This window comes from Haemaphysalis longicornis, unplaced genomic scaffold, assembly GCF_048455015.1.
Source record: "Haemaphysalis longicornis isolate Haplotype H1 unplaced genomic scaffold, Haemaphysalis longicornis Haplotype H1 scaffold_10, whole genome shotgun sequence".
Taxonomy (NCBI): Eukaryota; Metazoa; Arthropoda; class Arachnida; order Ixodida; family Ixodidae; genus Haemaphysalis; species Haemaphysalis longicornis.
Genome location: NW_027526204.1, coordinates 63,382,775 through 63,400,989, shown reverse-complemented (window position 1 = coordinate 63,400,989; position 18,215 = coordinate 63,382,775). Strand labels below are relative to the sequence as shown.

At 50.9% G+C, this 18,215-nt stretch overlaps 2 protein-coding genes across 2 annotated transcripts in view; one reads left to right on the top strand and one right to left on the bottom strand.

Moving 5' to 3' along the window:
* The window catches only part of LOC144158639 (uncharacterized), an 89,700-nt gene that overhangs the window by 44,269 nt on the left and 27,216 nt on the right, over positions 1 to 18,215 (top strand). The gene's annotated exons all lie outside the window — the stretch shown is intronic.
* Positions 7,420 to 16,318, bottom strand: LOC144158045 (uncharacterized). The gene is made up of 4 exons (XM_077688718.1): positions 15,908 to 16,318; positions 13,861 to 14,063; positions 9,567 to 9,733; positions 7,420 to 7,429 (listed from the first exon to the last, which is right to left on the bottom strand). Exons 1-4 carry the CDS (start codon positions 16,008 to 16,010, stop codon positions 7,420 to 7,422), a joined length of 483 nt encoding a protein of 160 aa, XP_077544844.1. The 5' UTR covers positions 16,011 to 16,318.

The window sequence follows — 18,215 nt, the reverse complement described above, 5'->3', positions numbered from 1 at the left end:
CTGTGCTCGTATGGTGTCAAGAATTTTATTCCATCTACAAGTACTGCTGGCCAGAGGCCAAAGCAGGAGGGGCAAAATAAACAGTTATCATACGCAACATTTCAATACAACATCAATGAAAGAAGGAGGAAAAGGAAAAGCAGAAAGTGTAACATCTTTATACGTAATCAACTAAAGGAAAGAGTGGGGAGGGACACGCAGAACAGTTGTAATAGAAAACAATTTCAAATTTCGGCATAAATAAGCTCAGGGGAGTGTAAACTGCTTGCAGGCAAACTTCCACACCTCAGTGGTACGAGGAAAAAAAGAAAATTTAAAACAAGTTAGTATGAGCAAAATACGGGGTTAAAGAAAGTGTGTGAATGTCGGGTGTGAGGTAGGGGTCGGGGTTCAGGGCAAGCTTGCGGTTTAAAAGGAGGTACAAAAATTTTAGGCGCAAGAATCAATGAACTGCACAGGGTAAACGTAACAGGCTTTGAGTTTTGGTACAATTGAGCTTCGCTGTCGAGGTAAACCACCTCATTCTGTGGCTTTGCGCCTTAAAGCAAACCTTGCTAAGATGCCGCACGGATCTGGACGTGTGACTACTGTAAAATCTATCAAGTGCAACTAACTATACACTGCATCTAGGCACATTTTTGAACAACCGTGCCCATTGTTTCTCTTACTTTGGTTGGCTTTATGAAATCTGTGTTTCTGTTATGGTTCTCCTTCCCTACCTCAATGCCACTTTATTCAGGGCCAACAACTAATTAGGACGATTTTTAGGTCTCCACTTTTTTTTATGCATTCCAGCGTGGTGGCTATTAGGCATTCTGCTGGTGGTGTAAGGCATTTGCTTTGAAACCAAGCCTTGGCAACTGGGGAGAAAAAGCACGAACTGGAGGGAATTCTTCCAAGTGTTGCTCAACAGGTGTGAACTATGTATATACAGTGTAGACCGCTTATAACGTATGTCGCGGGAGCCGCAAAAAATCCGCACTATAAGCGGTACCGCCGCTATAACCAAAACGTGCGCGAATTCAACCAAATCGCCACCTACCTCAAGTCATCCTAAATTTTTTATCACCCAAACGCACAGCGCCTAAAAACGAAGGAAGGGTCTTTATTTCGTATTATTTTTAACATCAGCCGCTGCTGCCGGGTCCACGGAGCAAGATATAAAGAGGAGCGCCGACTGTGGCCCAGAAAAATTATTTTGCTCGGGCCGATAATGTCCACGCGCCGCCGGCCGCCCAGCTTTCCCTTTGCTCTCTTCCTCCTTCGTTTGCCCTTTCGTCGCTGTGCCTCTGTACATGGCTCTTCCCTTCTTCGCTCTCCCCAGAGGCGTCGTTTCTTTCGCAACGACGCCTGTCGTATGCCAGTCCTACTATGCAGGAGGAATGCCTGCACGCGCGGAATTTAAACACCTGTGCGCAGCCGGAATAGACGGCGCAGATAACCGCACGCCACCGCATACATGGCGATCGCTTACTCCCTATCGGGGGGCGTTTATTCTGACATTATGAAGACCCGCTAAAGATATTGTACTAACCCAGCAGATGTAAGACGCAACTGAACGACGACGACTTTAGAATCACCAAAGAATGAGCAAGAGTAATATGAAACGCCACAACCTGCAGTCTAGCGTGATTCTGCTTACGACAAACCGATGCAGCGCAAAAATTACCCTCTGTTGTTGGCCCGCTCTCCGGCCGCCTGCTTAATTATTTATGCCGCTTCTGCGCACGAACAATGCTTACAAGGGTCGCCCGGAGTCTCCATCGGCAAATGGCAATGAGACACACATTTCTGTGCCAATGACTGAATTGGACAGCTGCCCTGTTGTAATAAGTGTACAAAAAAAAACTCCCAAGCATTTCCCCGAGGGTGAACATGGTTAAGTGCGAATGCACGGGGTGATGCTATGAGGGGGAGTAAAGTTAAAATCCGTTGGCATTCGCCCGTGAGCGCGCGCGAGCCGACCCACGGAGGTCTGGCAGTTTATCGCTGCATATATAGGGGGTACGCCGCGCCGAGCCAGGTGGCTGAGAGAGGAGGCGAGCGCAAGGGGAGAGGGGCAGCGGCGCACGGCAGCTGCAGCCGAGCGAGGGGGAGAGGAGAGAGTGTGACGTCACGGTGGAGAGAGAGGCGCGCGGCAGCTGCTGGGGAGAGGAGGCGCGCTGTGACGTCATACCATGACGTCACGGCGCGAGGAGCGGTGCGGGGAGCGGCGCGCACCCGCGCAGCCACGGCGAGGAGGCGGAGCGAGCGCGGTCACGTGGTGAGGTGACGTCACCGCGCCGTTGCTACCGACGCTCCTCTCCGCTCTACGCCGTTGCTAGGGAGATGAGGACTGCGGACGCCGCCGCCGCCGCCGCCGGCGGTGGAAGGTTTGGGGTCGCTTATAAAGTGCATTCGCACTTAAAACACTGTCATCTTGATAAGGCACCCAAGAATATCAAACGCAACCTTCATTGTAACCCATACCGCAACTTACCGCCCGATGTTCACTGTCGCTCTACGGTCGTGTTATCTCGTCGATAACGCCGTGGACTCCAAATAAAATGCTACGATTTGTATGGCTGCAATTTTGGGCCTACGAGAGTTCCCGGCGTTTTTTTTTTTTCTTTAAGCGGCTGACCAGCAAAACAACCGGCTCGTCAAACCTTTTCTTTCGGCGAGTCATCACCACAGAGATATAGGGTGCGGACGAATTCAAATATCGCGAAATGAAGGCTTGTGAAAAGACCGCACTGTCAGGGCCTCGATCTTGAGCAGATTGCTACGTCGCGGGCAGTCGCAGGGTGATATTATCGCGTTTCTGTTATTTTCTGATGAGCGTGTGAGTGCCGGTCCGTGTTCTAGCCACACTCTGTTTTGTACGTAAGTTGGAGAACGGCGAGAAAGCTGAGGCAACTTTTAAGTGCGAATGCACTTTATAAGCGACCCCAAACCTTCCACCGCCGGCGGCGGTGGCGGCGGCGGCGTCCGCAGTCCTCCTCTCTGTATATAAAAGAAAACAGCATCCGGCGCCAGGTTTCGATCCGAGGACTTTGCGGCCGCAGCGCGACGCTCTACCGACTAAGCCACGGACGCGACGCTGATGTCAGTGTTAGTAACGCGCCTTATATCTTTAACCCAGTCCTCCTCTCTATATAAAAAAAACAGCATCCGGCGCCAGGTTTCGATCCGAGGACTTTGCGGCCGCAGCGCGACGCTCTACCGACTAAGCCACGGACGCGACGCTGCCTTATCTTTAAAGGAGCCATGAAGAGAAAATACAACTTCATATAATTTGAAAGAACTAGGATTCAGTATCTCACTCAGCTCCATTACAGCCCCAAAATATGTTTTTAACGACAAAAAAGCAAGAAGTATTTAAAAACATTCAAATTTTGCGCCACAGTGACGTGTTATGAGCGAGAATGACGTCATACGGGCCAACAATAAAACATAATTTTCAGTGCGTTAACTGCACGTCAGCATTCAATTGCTGCGGTCAAATGGAACTAGAGGCCCCATTACAGACGCCCAGTCATGTATCGTCGCGACAGGTCAGTTAGGCGGCCGCCAATTGCACAAACAAGGTTACGTGACGTCATAGAAAAGTTGCGGGAAATTGGCTAGGGGGTCGCGACTGCTTCACACGTTTTCTTTAATATCTCCGTTATTTTTTCGAAGATTGCGATGATATTGGTATCGTTTTTATCGGGACTAAGCAGTCTTTCTAATACGCCCAACTTGTATTTTCTCTTCATGGCTCCTTTAACGCATTCAAACTACGTCGTCAGCGGCGTGCGTTGGCGACTCAGCGGCGTTATAGCGGCTTGATAACTGCGTGGTGTACACGTGATACTACAAACCCGATGGAAGAGATGGAAGAGAAGGCGGCGAGGCGGTGGGCTGCGGGGCCCGAGCGCAAGCGCCGCAAGCGGGCCGACAACCGTGCATTCGCACTTTCACATTCTCCCCCTCGGGGAAATGCGGGGGAATTTTTTTATAATCGCTAGTGATCAGAACCAGTTGCTCCTTTCGCCTTTTGTAAAACCTGTTGAAACACAGCCGAATTGGTGTTCACAAATTTACAAACGGAGTCACATTTTTGGCAAGCACTGCGCGAAAGGTAGTGTTTGTATAGCAGCCATATGTCTATATGTGCGCCCTACATTTTGTTTTCCCGCCATGCAAACCAATCCTTAACGCATCTTTGCCGTGCCGTACGACCACTCAATTCCTTCGGGTTCGGGTTACCCAGAAGGTGCTGTCGAACAAGTTAATCAAGCCGTGCGAAGGAGGAGCGCAATGAACGCGAAGCGGCGCCAACGCAGGCCCAAAGCACTCCGTGCCCAAAACTACCGTCGCCGAAGCAGACGACAAAAGCCGACGGAATGCGTTCCGCCAACGCGCACGCCGGCGCACGGGGAACGCCGGCCGCTTAGCCGCCGGACCATTCGCTGCGCCATCTACATTGCGCTCCGCGAGTGATGGACTTTAAGCGCTTTAAGAGCCCGCAGTAGAGAGCGAAGTCGGCGCTCCTGTATATCTTGCTCCGTGGCCGGGTCTCACACTTGCAAAAGCGCGGTCTTACAAACGGCGAGTGCGGCTTTAACTTCCGTTGTGTTTGTGTTTTGAAAGACCATGGCTGCGTTTTTTGCGTCTATGAAGATGCCGCAGGACATGATAACAAAGGCCAGCGGGATTTTTTTGTTTTTTTTTATCCCACCTTGTGTTCACGATGCCGAAGGCGGCTTCTTATCAGATAAGCACAACGTACTGGTGGTGGAAATCTTCGCGCGGCTCGATTGTTTGGGAAGAGCGGTGTATTTGCACAACGTTCTAAAGCGTGAACCGCATGGAGCTATTTCTCGCGAAAACGTGCAGCGCACGCCGCAGGCGCGGCGACGCCGGCGCGGATACAACTGACGTAATGTGGGCGGCGCGGTAAGAGGCGGCAACATGGCGTCGGCACTGGCCGTGAAGCGGTGCAGGCAGCTCCAGCGACAACTTCTAACCGCTCGCTGAAATTCCGCACGAGGCGCAAGCGAAGATGCTCATGCAAGAAAAGAGGTGATAATGTGACCGCAAAGTGGAATATAAACTGCCATCCACGCTGCTTGTGAAAGCGCCCATCAAAAAATACCGCGGTGGTAAGCCTAAACTTAAGTCCCTTCATCTGATCAAGGGACTTTAGCCTAAACACCTCTGGCGCGGCTAGCCGGCTCGGAGCGCTTCGAATCTCCCGCCATTAGGTGCGCGTCTTTCCATTGGTGCAAGTCGTCAGGCTCCTCCCACTGCCACGCGAAGAAGCCACCGCCAGCGCGGAATCGTAGACGCGAGCATGAAAAAAACGCACGCGCAACGCCGATGTGCACAATTCGTGTGCGAAAACGGGCCATGCGGTTCACGATTAATAGAAACAACTTGCCACGCGCGGACGGGGAGCCGGGTTGGCCGGGTCGCTATCTTCCGAGGTGCATCAAGCAAGGACAGCTGTGGTTATCACGTACGCGCGAACTAAAGGGTGCCTATTTTTTGCTTCTGTGTCGAAGTTAGAGGAGAGCAAGGGGTGCGCGCTGCGTCAGGTGGTCGATTTCATTTCTTTTTTTTCTTTTGCTACCCTAAAACGATGCCCCAGCTGCGCCGGTCGATGAGCAGACCCGCCGAAAAACCGCGGTATTGTGCTTCGGCCAACCGCATCTTAAGCGGTATGCTTATACATTGAGTTCTATGGGAGGCAAACCGGTGGTCACAAAAACCCGCGTTATATCCGGTCCCGCACTATAAGCGGTTACGTTATAAATGGTCTACACTGTATACGGGTTCAATCTTGCAAAGATTTTCTGCAGTGGGGGATTGTTAGTTTCCTTCATTTCAAGTAAAGAGGTCATCTGCATGGTGCGACTAACAGTGGCCTGTTTCTGCAAGCCTGTCTTTCACCACTGCTCTGTATAGACATGCCGAAGAAGGTTGGTGTTCATCACGAACGAGCGCAGTTCTGAGACCCGATTAATTCGTAGCATAGTGAGCTTTATAAACCTCTTCCAACCTTGCATAAGACATTTATGGTCCTCACTGTGATGCAACATATTTTTTTCTTTAATTGGAAGACCAAAGGTTGTGATCAAGCTTTCCCTTCGAATCAGGCTAAGTTATGCCACCGAAGTTATGTAGTGGTGGCTTTTTTTTTTTTTTCTTGTCTATTAAGGCTGGTAGCTCGCTTCATTTAACGCTAGCACAAAGAGGCAATGACATGATCGAAAGTGACGTGACAGGTGCCAGCTAGGGTTACTTCGTGATAATGTTTTAGCGCACTAGGCGACAGGACAGACGAAGCGGCTGGAGCAAGCTCTGTTGCTTGCACCATCCCCCTTTCTTTTTCCCACCCTCCCGTGTGCTAGAAAATTGTCTCACATCACGGGCCAACTCGCCCACACAGTGTCCGACGTGCTTTTCCCTTTGGCTCTGTTGCTGAAACCAACTGCCGTTGTGATGTTGCACCTATAGGAGCTGGACACCTTGGCATGCCACTTCATTGCCACCCGATCCTTAAGTCGGTGGATACACACGTGGTACTTTTGGTCGCATTCTTCTTTATTTGACTGAACCTTAGAGAGTACTGACACAAAATTTTCATGTTACGTTTTTTTCGCTGCTACAGGTGCCTGCCAGCCCACTAATCATAGAATGGCATGTCATACAGTCGATCGCAGTGTAAACAATCATTTGTGGCGTCGTTTATTCGTGTCAGTTTCGGTTTCGACAAAACGAACTCCGAGCAGCCGCCATGACAGGAGGGCACCCGTGACGTCACCATTCTTGTTGCACTGCTGCGCGCGCGCCCGCCCAGACCGGCCGAGGTCTTCACCATCCCCATGCGCCCGGGCAGCATGACGTCAGTCCCAAAACCGTGACGTGATGCACACGGCGCACGCCAACCGCAGCCAGCGCTTCACCTACGTCGCGGGAGCCCCGACGGCGGCAGTTTGAGGCAATGAGCAGATGTCATGCTGGCCCGCTCTGTGCTTTCTCGTGCGGACAAAGAATAAAATGGATTTAAAATATGTTATACCGAACGGTTACTGCTGAAACTTACTTGCTGGGAGATATCTCCTGGATAAAAGGGAAGCAGTTTACATAGTTCTCTGAAATTTCAAATTTCGTGTCACTACTCCTTTAAGCATCCAGCTCAGGTGTCTAACTACAAAAGCACCTGTTTTTGCATTTGCAAAACATTTTTGTCACTTCTCATTTGCCGTTTTTGTAAAACTCCTTTGATGTTTCCATGCCATCCACTACTCTTAAGTTTTTTTTTTTTTTTTTTTTGCAAGACGCCTTCAAATTTAGTTTGTGTCCTTGACTCTCTGGTCATCTTTTCTGATGAGTGATTAAGGTAATTACACCTGTGCACCCATCCATCCCATTTCTGACTACAAAGTCCTAAGCTTCCCTGCAAAACATTTTACGGTGCACTGTCAATTTCCCAGACTTCTTCTGTTACTTTGTACTTTTACCAAGATTGCCTAATGCCACTTGGTTTACTGTCTTCTGGATAGCCTCCAGCGCCAACGGAACAAAAGGAATTTAGTGAGGTGTAACGGTACACTGTAACCGCACATGATACTTCTCTCACCATTCCACACCCCTCCTCTCTTCCATTAATACTAGTTGTGTTTTGCTTTTATGTTAAAGCAGTCTTGCCTCTTTAGGTAGGGCCTGCCTTTCTCCCATAGCCACTACAGCTTCAGTGGGTGGTTTGAGAATTGTAAAAATGTCATAATGGTAATCAAGCCGAGCACTGGGTGGCGATGGGGCTCCTCGATTTACAGTCTCGGACTCACCGCGGATAGTCCGCGGGTAGTCCGAGGATTCCCTGAAGCCATAGGGATACATGGGAAAATCGAATTGCGGACTGCTTCTCGGGGAGTCCGCGGTGAGTCCGAGACTGCAAATCGAAGAGCCCCAATAGTTCCATTGGTTGTTGTTTTTGTTGCTGTAAATCGTGAGCGTATTGTTTTTGGGCCGATTCACCTGCCGCTACCTGTTGAGTTTCTTGATTGTTAAAGCGAAAGTCCTGAGCGTTTTATGAAATGCGTAAAGTGACGGTAGTAGTAATCGGCGGCGACGTCAACACGAATAGCATCAAAATGGCCGCCACTGTATAGAGAACATAAATTGGATTCGTGTGGGATTTCTACTCGGGTCACCAGAGAAGCTCCCAAGGGCACTAACCACATTGCGACCTGGCACCCTGCCAGAATGGAATAGGAATTAGCCTGACATGTATCCCGTCATAGACAACACAATGACACGCGCATAGAGCAGGTTCACTTGGAGGAGATCCCGCACTGTGAGGAGGCTGCCGCAAAAATTGTGGCCTGTCTGCCTCGTGGGGTAATTCACTCCAAAAGAGGAACAAATGAAAGCGAAAGAAAAGGCGCAAACACGACGCAGCAGTGGATAAGTTTTTGACAAGCGCTGGCTTTCACCTTCAAGTCATGTAATCAGACTTAAAGGGACCATGAAATCAAGTGTTGGACGGAAGCCCGTCTGCTCGGGGAAGCGCATGACAAATTAAAACTGACACCGACCTCGAGTGTTTATAAAAGCGATAAAAGACGTAAAGGGGCGATGCAGACAAAATACAAGTTTGTTTTATTTGAAAGATTTCGAGTTTTGTAGTGCCCCCAGGGCTTGATCGGAAACAAGCGCTGCTTTATTCACTGACAAATTAACCAATCTAAGTTAAAATTTTGATTATCCCGCCAAATCATCTGTTTTAATGACGTCTGCAATGACATCGTAAGAACGGGTCTTCAAGCTAAACTTGGTGGGAAGCGGAGACTTGTTTACAGTTAGCCATCCTAGATGGCGCCACCATACTGCAGCGAGCAGTTTTCTGCCTTTGTTTTGTTTTGGACTGTATTTGTACCTGGCTTGTTTTGTTAAGGTAGAAAATATTCGTTTCGTAAAACATGGTGTTCACTCGACAAATATGGTCATGTAAGATGGTCATGCTTACGCCAATCGGCCAGCGTCGTCTGTGAGACCCCAAAGAGCCGCAGTGCTGCGCAGCTAAAACAAGCATAGTGCACGCAGTACCAAAAGCAGTATGCATCAGTACTTCTACGTTTGCGTGTATTTTCGTAACTTTCATTGTTTACCCCACGATTCTTATGGCTGTAACATGAACGTGCATTACATTTAGGCGCAAATAGCTCGTTCTGCAAGCTCACAAGCTCTGCCTAATTTGCATTCACTTTTGTCGGCCTCAGCCAGTCGCAGAGCTGTCGCATATGACATAGGTTCTGTTGCGGGAAATGGCCATTCGCATGGCCATTCCCTTTTTTCTTAATTATATAGCTTATTTGAGTGAAGTTTATGTTAAAATTGGTGTCAGTATGATTCTAACGAGGCAATGTTTCGAATGAACCAAACTTGTGTTTTGTCTGCATGGCTCCTTTAAGTGGCCGAGGAATCTCCAGAAGCTGTTCACAACTGATGTAACCTGCACTTTGCAGGCGCAAAGTTCGAGTGGAGGAGGGGTGAAATTTTTCGACAGCTTGCATGCACGGTGTGGTGCTTGCCTTGCGGGAAGGTGCTTGAGCAGCTGGTACGGTACCGGCTCGGTCTTGCGCTCGGTGTTGCGATCGTAGAGGCAGAGCAGGGGGGCTTCCTCCTTGGCAGCCACCTCAGGCCCGGCGCCTTGGCGCGCCATGAAGAAGCCGCCGCGCCTTGAAGACGCCGAGCCGGCCTGCGCCACAAGCCGCCGATCAGACCGCGCTTGCGTGTGTCCGCAGTTACCGCCACCCTATCGGCAGGCCGTGATGCAAAATATGGCAATTTCTGGGCACTGCACGATAGTGTATATGTATTTGCAGATTTTGCTTCATCGCCATACACGCCTTGGCGGCTCAGTGGCTACTGCAGAGCCCAAGGACACAGGTTCAATCCGGGGCGTGGTGGCTGCTGTTTGGATGAAGGCGAAATGGGAAAGCGCATGTCGAAGTTCCCCAGCTGGTCAAAATTAATCCAGAACTCACTACTATGGTGCACCTCACAGCTCAAGTGTAGCTTTGGCCCATGAAACCTCCAATTTTGAATTTTTCTCATCATCATCATCAGTTGATTCAGGGCCCCTTGAATTGCCTTCTAACTGCTCTTATCTTTTCTGCGCTGTTTGAACCCTACCCTTGTCACCAAATTTTCTTATCTCGCTCCTCCATCAAGTTACCAGCCGTCCCCTACTTGCAGTTCTGTCCCTTGGTAGCCACTCCATCACCCGATGTTCGACTAAGTCTGCGCATTACATGCTCCTATTTTGAGCTAGGATATCATCCGCCCGAGTTTGCGCCGTAATTGAAAACGCTTGCTTCGTAGCTCTAAAGCCGCAACCACATGCAACGTTTTGGTCGCGTCTTGCGGCCGTCTGCGGCGCCTGGCGCCGACGCGGAACGGGCGTTGGAGAGGGCGAGCAACCACATGAGACGCGCGAAGAGCGCTTCTCCGATCCAAGTTGCCAGACTTACTTTGGTAAATGGAGCATCGTTCTGTTTAAGTTATGCTAATAAACTGAAGAATAATCAAAACTTCAACAAACAAAACACGTTAAATTGATGTTCTAATAAATAAAGTGCAATGTTGTGTTGCAATTGGACTGTCAAACTTATTGCCATGCTGCGTGAGGAGGGGGACCGGAAATTGAGGATAGCAACATCCGGCGCAGACGCCGAAAACGGACCGAAAATCTGGGATGCGCAGACACCGGCGCTCCGAGCGCGTTGCTGTGTATTTGGTGGCGCGCGCTGAACGCGCGTCGCCGCGGACGGTCTCCAAACGCGACCAAAACGTCGCATGTGGTTGCGCCTTAAGTGTTAATCTTACCGTCTCTCTCTCTCTCTCTCTCTCTCTCTCTCTCTCTCTCTCTCTCTCTCTCTCTCATGGCAGATAGGGGGGTAGCATTTCGGCTGGCGTAGTCGCAAATTTTCCCGCCATTTTTTCGCGGGGCTGCTTTGGTTGCCAGACCAGGACTCTGCCCTCTGTTGATTAGCTCGCATCATACATACGTGGGTACTACAAACGTATTGGGGCCCGCAAAGGCCGCGGATCTGTCAGCCCGCTCTGATTACAAACTCCTGCGCGCTCGCGCCGCGGGCTCGGGCTCGAGCCCAGGTTCTTTTTTTTCCCCGCTTCGTCCCCACGGGAGGTACTCAGGGCCGTAGCCAGAGGGGGGGGGGTTCGAACCCTTCCCAAAATATTTAACCGGCAGCGCATAAGCAGTACTTACTGTTGCTTTCGGCATAACTACCCCCTTCCCAAAACACATAACCCCCTCCGAAAAAAAAAAAATTTGGCTACGGCCCTGGAGGTACTACAAACGTATTGGGCCCGTAAATGCCGCAGATCGTCAGTCCGCGCTGGTTGCAAACCCCTGCGCACTCACGCCGCGGCTCGGGCTCGGGCCCGGGTTCGTTCTGTTTTTTTCGCTTCGTGCCTAGGGGAGGTACTACAAACGTATGAGGCCCGTAAAAGCAGTCCGTAAAGGGGAGGGCAGTCCTGGGCTGGCAACCATGGTTGCGCTGCGGAAAAAAATGGCGGGAAATTTGCTGGTACGCCAGCCGAAATGCTACCAAATGCGCATTGGTTGAATACTTTCTTTTTTGTTGACACACGTACCATTACCATTCATTACTGCAGGGTGTCTGCTGACTGCACTCCAGTCAGTAGCAATTCTGCACCTGATTTTCCTCTCTCGGGTCTCGCAGGAGCTGTCACAACTTGCATATTCACCCACCTTTTCGAATGCGTGATTTTTTTTTTACTTTGCTTCTAAACAAAATCAACCAACTGCAAGGCAGTTTTTCCTTTAAGTGGTAGTGCGGTTTAACCGATTCATCGAGGTTCTGCTGTATGGCCAAATATAACAAGAGCCATGATTAAGATTCACTAAAAAATCTTGATTAGCCCCACATGCATGCTTTGCTCCGACTTCAGAAGTCTGCAACTCCGCGCTTCTTGCGTGCCGCGTAGGAGCCACAAGCACACATCGTGCCGACCGTGCTTTGTGTTCTTCAGTTGTCTCAGTGGTCCCCTTCGCTCATGGAGGCGGCTGCCCCAACACTCTTGGCATTCCGTCGTCCCCATTTTATCCCCTTTCGGTGCCTATTGCCGTCGCCGTATACAAGCGGCCACTTCTTGCATCCAATTACAGGAAAGCAACCTGGGTGCTAGCAGTTTCTCAGGTGATGTCCAGCCTCTATTCAACATGATCTCTCTGTGGAAGTACTTCCGCTGTGATACATCGCTTGCCTCGGCATTAGTCGCACTCCACTACCCTTCTTCCCACTCTCTTCCCTCGGTGTTCATGGAGCAATGCTGACACTTTTTGCCATCATAACCCTCTTATCACTACCGCAATAAAAAAATTTGCCCATGTATTCCATACAGATGGTAAGCAAGTGAAGCTATGACGTACCACCCGTGTGTTTCGCTCCCTCCAATGCACTGTTCCCTCTTGGGGGGTGTTGGTATATGGGAGAGTAGCTACGTCGCCTCAAACAGCCAATCTTTCACCCTTGACTCTATTCTGATTTCTCTCAACCTGGCTTTTCCGCAAATGTGCACGGGGCCGTGCCGGAGGAGTTTTCTGCGTACGCGGGAAAACCAGATTTTTGTTTCGCCTCGCTGTATGAAGTTTTGCTTTAAAATGCAATTGTCGGAATTCATGACCTGTGCCGTTTGACGTGGAATGACGGCACTTCGGAAACGCAGCGGCAACTGACGCAATTTTTTAGATGCGACGCTGAGAGGAGCATCTCTTGCCGGCGGCCCTGTCCTGCGTGCGTCCGTCGTCCGCACAGCTGCGTCTCTCCTCCGCTCGCCTCCTCTCCTCTCTCCGATAGCGAACACTCTCTCCCAAAATCTGCGGTCGCGCTGCGCGCGGCTGCGCACTGTGCGCATGTGCAGTACTCTCTCTCTCTCTCTCTCTGCGGTGTCCTCTCCTTCGGGCGCGCTGCGCAAAGAAGCGGAGTGCCGCGCTCCGGCCGGTCTCTCAGTTGACGGTCGTCCGCGCTTGCGCTTGCTCTCTTGCCGTACCCGACGATTGCTTGATGCGACGCCAATGGAACCCCCTTCAGCGTCGCATCACACCAGGGTTCCCGCGAGGGGAGGTGGGCGTAATTTTTTTTTTCTGTGTGAACACTTTTCTTTCGCCACAGATGTTTACGACTTGATCGCGTGGCTTGATCTGTTTACGTTTACGACTCAGATGTTTACGACTTGATCTGTTCTTTGACCAGCATGAAAGAACAGATAAAAACGGGGCTGATGGCGAGAATTCAGTAGAGAGATGCTACAGGCTGAAAACAGGGTCATTGCTCACCTCTGGTCTGTATGCAATTTTAACGCGGTGGGTGCAAGATGATGTCGTGAAACACCTTTGACATGTATGGCAGGGTTTTTGCAGCTTTCAGTAGAGAGGCAGTGTGTCCGCATAGTGGGGCTGTTCAATTATCACTTTCGGATTCACCGCGGACTAGCCGGTATTCGTTTTTCACACATATTTCTAAGATGCGGGGAACAGTCCAACTACCCGAAGACTATCCGCAGCGAGTCTGAGGCAAACTCAAAGAGCCGCAAGGTGTGATGTAGCCTTTGCTAAACCGGTAGCCTTCAACCAAAGGTTGCAGTTGACCTACACCTTTCTCTGCCATCGCGACTGGGCTATGCCGCAGGGTATTCCGAAGTGAATGAGCCCTCGCCCAAATTTTGACCGCGCTATTCTTCTACCCATAAACAAGGGCTGCCGATGCAGTGCAGCCACAAAGGTCAGGTTCCCGTAGGAGTTGCAAATTGCGCAGTGTGCGCATGAGTGGGTACCACGACCTGGGCGGCGGCAAAGGGCATCCGGTTGCTGCGTGCCGGCGGCCGTCCCGACGGCGTCAGGATGGCCAGCACCAGCATGAAGGTGGCCACTGCGCCCCCGATGAACACGGCCGCGTACAGGATGGCCGAGCTGGGCGGCTGCCCCAGGTTCGGCCGCAGGCTGGTGCTGCTGCCGGCGCCGCCCGTGCCTGCCGCTGGGCCTGCTTGGGTGGCCGGTTGAAAATGGTCCATCAGTGTTTGGGGAAAGCTCGGCGACACTGTTAGAAGACTTAAGGGGACAGCCAACCAATTTTTGTAGCGTATACGCTCTCTACCTGAAATGAAAGGTCGTCGCTTATAACACCTAGAACTACAGAAACGGTTTTCCTGGTAGAGGCCTAGAACGTTTGAAAGCAGAGTTGAATTTTTAGATCTACTAGCCTTCCGTACGCTGGCAATCGTGCCAGTGACCAGTGAGCCACGCGGCCACATACTTTTAGCCGCGTGTGATATGAAAAGAGGCACTTCAAAATTCGTCCCCAGCTAGGACAATAATAGTGCAGTCCTTCCCATGCCTATGTGCAGTTTTTAATTACGCACTGATACCGGAACAGAGCATGAACAGTAGTGTCACGTTTATGCCCTGCATGGGCACCACCTTTCAGACTTCGCAGAGTTTTGTGCCACATTAAAATTATTTCCGCCAATTTATTTGGAAATTTCGTGTGCGTTTCCGACTATACAAAACGCTCACTTTCATATGAAGCAGAGGACACGCACTCCACAAAAAGCAGTTGTCGGTTTCTTTAAGGATCACACGAAAATATGCAATTATTTTGTAGGAGATCTCATTCACCGCCTTTCATTGCAGATCTTATGTGTGGCTGGTTCTGAGCAAACATTTCCCGCACGCCACGCCCCATTGTCAACATAATCAACAATGGAGATTTCGTTTTCATGTGACAGCATGTAATGGACATTTCTGAAATTTAAAAGTCTTTTCAAGCTCACGTGTTTATGTCAACTGATAGATCGCAGCTGTCGTAGCACTTTCGGTTTTCGTTCAACAAGAAACTGTGAATTTGTTTAAAAACAAATAGCTATAGCTTATATTCTCATCTCATCAGGATATTCTCATCAGGTGATGGCCGAGCTGGCTGAGTGCCAACTCTGTGCCAGGCACGCTCCATCCCGTATGCTCCGCCTCCTTTCCTCTTTTTGCGCCAAATGGCCATACACAAACCGACTGACAAGTTTTTGTTCGCATGGGTGTTCTAATTGCAGTGAGTTGTGGTGTCCATTTTATGCCGAATAGTTTCACTTAAAATATAAATGGCCCGGAAACCCAGTAACACGGCTGCCAAAAAGTGATCGTCTGCATAGAGCAGCGAGTGATCTTGAATACAAACACTACGAAACTACTTTTCAGAATGCTCAAAACTTTTGGGCAATTCATCGTCAAAAGTTGCTTCCTGAAGAGTTAGAGCTAGCTGTCAGTGGAACCTGTTAGAATATATCGCCTGAGCTTGGAACTACACAAAAAGGAAGCTGTGACCTTCAGAATGACTGTGTGGAAATACCTTGCACGTGACCAAATAACTGCAGGATAACCACTCCTGAAAGAACTGTGCTGAGCCGCAAAGCTGACACCCGTCAAGTTTTGAGCCTTTTCTGCGTTGTCAAACAATTCTTGTCCAACCGTGTTTTAAAGCGAAAGCTCTACAGTGATCTTATCACAAGGTCATTCACCGCGTCGCAATGACCTTGAGCCCGCGATGCGCAAATGTGGCAGGTGTGACGTCACGCCACGTGATCCGCTGCGAAGAGGGGTCGCAGCCGAGCTCGGTCGGACCCTCACCGCTGCAGTACCACGCGACTTGGCGAGGGTTCAGCGGCTGCTTCGCCGGGGCTTTATCGCTCGGTATCACGATGGCGGCACGCCGGCTGGGCCGCCTGAGCGTGCGCTTCAGCTTTCGCTGGTGACAACCAGGTTTACAAGTGCTACACACGGGCCACTTTACACATTCCCTACAAAACTGCCGAAGCGTTGCATGTGCGCGCTCACCTGTTCGCGAGACGATGTTTCTGGCGCCGCCGCCGTACAGGAGCGGGTCCAGGTGGTTGCGGCTCCACCGGCGCACCGCGTGGAGCACGTCGGTCACTTTCATGGCCGCGCCGCGGGGCCCCGCTCGCCGTGAAGTCCAGTTAAACGAGCGCTCAAGTCGCGACCGGCTGTCAGCACCGTCCTGCGGCTGGATCTCAGCGACCGCTCCTTCCTGCCACACGACCTTTCTCACGTCATGGGGTCAACATGGAGGCGGCAGCCCGCTTCTGTCGTTGGCGGTGCCGGCGTGGCCGTACGCGGCGTCAGTCGGCGTTACAAGTTGCCGACTGCGGCCGTATCCCGGTGTGGCGTGGTGACCGTTGCTGGAGCGGCTGAGCGCGGGATCGCCTCCAGCGCAGTGCTGACTCGAGCTGGCTGGTCGGTGATGCTGTTGTCGCTGCCGTCAGTGTTCGCCGTCGCTGCAAGAGTGTACGGGACGCGAAAGCGCGTCGTCGCAGGAGCCGCGGCGATCGAAGCAGCGCGCGGGTCTCGGCAGCACGTCGTCTTCGCAGCCTTCACCCCTTGCGGTGATTGATGTCGGTGCGGAAGAAGACGAGGCATCTTTGGAAGAGGAAGAGGCGTTGAATCAATCCTCAGAGGGATTGGCCTAGCGTGGCCTTTGAGAAAGCTTTAAGCAGTTGTGGTTAGAGTGCCGCGTGGAGGCGCATCCAGGCACCTTATGGGGGTCACTGGGCGCCATTTTCTTTGTCCTGGGGAAGAAAGAGGGTGTTGGGCTATTTTCTGAATAATTACTCAAATAAAAGTTGCACGTGTCTAAAAATCAAGGAAGGGGGGGGAGGTGTTCTGGTTCTGGTCTGTTTTCTTTTTTTTTTTTTTCTTGCACACGGACGTTTATCATATCTAGTTTTCGAAGCCCTCTACAACCCACTAAGTGGAATCTCTAGCCAGGGATTTATCCAGAATTTCGTTTTTTTTTGGGGGGGGGGGGGTCGAAATCCTTCGGGGGGGGGTGTTAAATCCCTGGGTGGGGTTCTGGCGGTTGTGGAATTTCTTGTTTTTTTTTGGGGGGGGGGGGGGGTCGACGTTCTTCCTGGGGGGGGGGGGCTGTTGGGGGGGGTGTATAAATCCCTGCATCTTGCAGCGTAAGATTCCGGCAACGCAAACACTGCCGCAGTAGATTGGCCAAGTAACTAAGTCAATATTTTCATTGTCTTCGTAAACAGAATGAAGTGGTGTATTTCCCCCTTCCCACTCTTGGCGCCGTTGTATGAAGGCGCCGTTACCAGGCTCTGACCAGTAAGCCGTCGACTCCCTGCTCAGCGGAGTGGTGTGGGGAGTGGCCGACAGAAGGCTCCCACTTTGGCCCAGCAGGGGAAGCAATGAAATAAAGAGGGGAACGAAATGGGCCAAAAAAGTTCAGTGCCCTTAATTCCACTCTGTGAAGAAGGATGACCAGCGAAGGTGGGTAGCGCTGGAAGCCCCGCAAGCTGGACGGGAGATACACCGGCCAAAACGTCACACCAGGAGTCCTTCAAAAAGGAAACACAAAACAGAGATGGCGCTCCTATGCCTGCGCATTGTTACTGACGGAGAAGGAAAATGCACGGAACCCCAGCCTTGTAAAGGCTCCAATCCACGCTGTGAAGGTGGTTGGAAAGCACAGCTTTAAACGGCACCCGCAACAATTGCCCGTGTGACCTGACTTGAATTCGCACACGTGGCTCCACGGAGAGTGAAACCAGAGATTCTGCCAGCCGTTGCCTGGAATTTTCAGGGGTAGTGTCCCGATCGCAGCAGCGTCGGCCGTGCATCGACAGAAAGAAAACGGAGAGGAGCGTCTTTCGAATGGTGAGACAGCGGAATCTAGCCATCCTGATGAGCTAGCTCGGGGCAGCACCACCTCGCAACACAAGCGCAGACACCGAAACAATTCGGCATGTGAGTTTAGTGATTCCCATTTATACCGATTTAAACTAGTTAGTTTAGTAGGTTTGAGAATTGCGAGAAAGCTGAGGGAACTTTTATAATTGCTATTTTTGTAATTGCTATTTATCAGAACCAGTTGCTCCTTTCGCCTTTTGTAATAACTCTTAAAGCACAACCGAATTGGTATCCACCAATTTAGAAAACAGAGTACCATTCGTGGCAAGCAGTGCGCAAAAGGTACCTTTCTCTAGCGGCCACATGTCTGTATGTGGTTTGTACATTTTGTTTTCCCGCCCTGGAAACCAGTCTTTAACGTATCTTTGCTGTGCGACCACTTAATTTCGTCGGGTGGGTCCGGTTTACCCAGGAAGTGCTGTCGAAC

Coding starts and splice junctions, on each gene's coding strand:
- LOC144158045 (XM_077688718.1), bottom strand. CDS start 16,010: ATGAAAGTGACCGACGTGCTCCACGCGGTGCGCCGGTGGAGCCGCAAC. Junction 14,064..15,907: donor AAACATCGTCTCGCGAACAG/GTGAGCGCGCAC, acceptor CCACCCAAGCAG/GCCCAGCGGCAGGCACGGGC. Junction 9,734..13,860: donor CCTTTGCCGCCGCCCAGGTC/GTGGTACCCACT, acceptor CTTGTGGCGCAG/GCCGGCTCGGCGTCTTCAAG.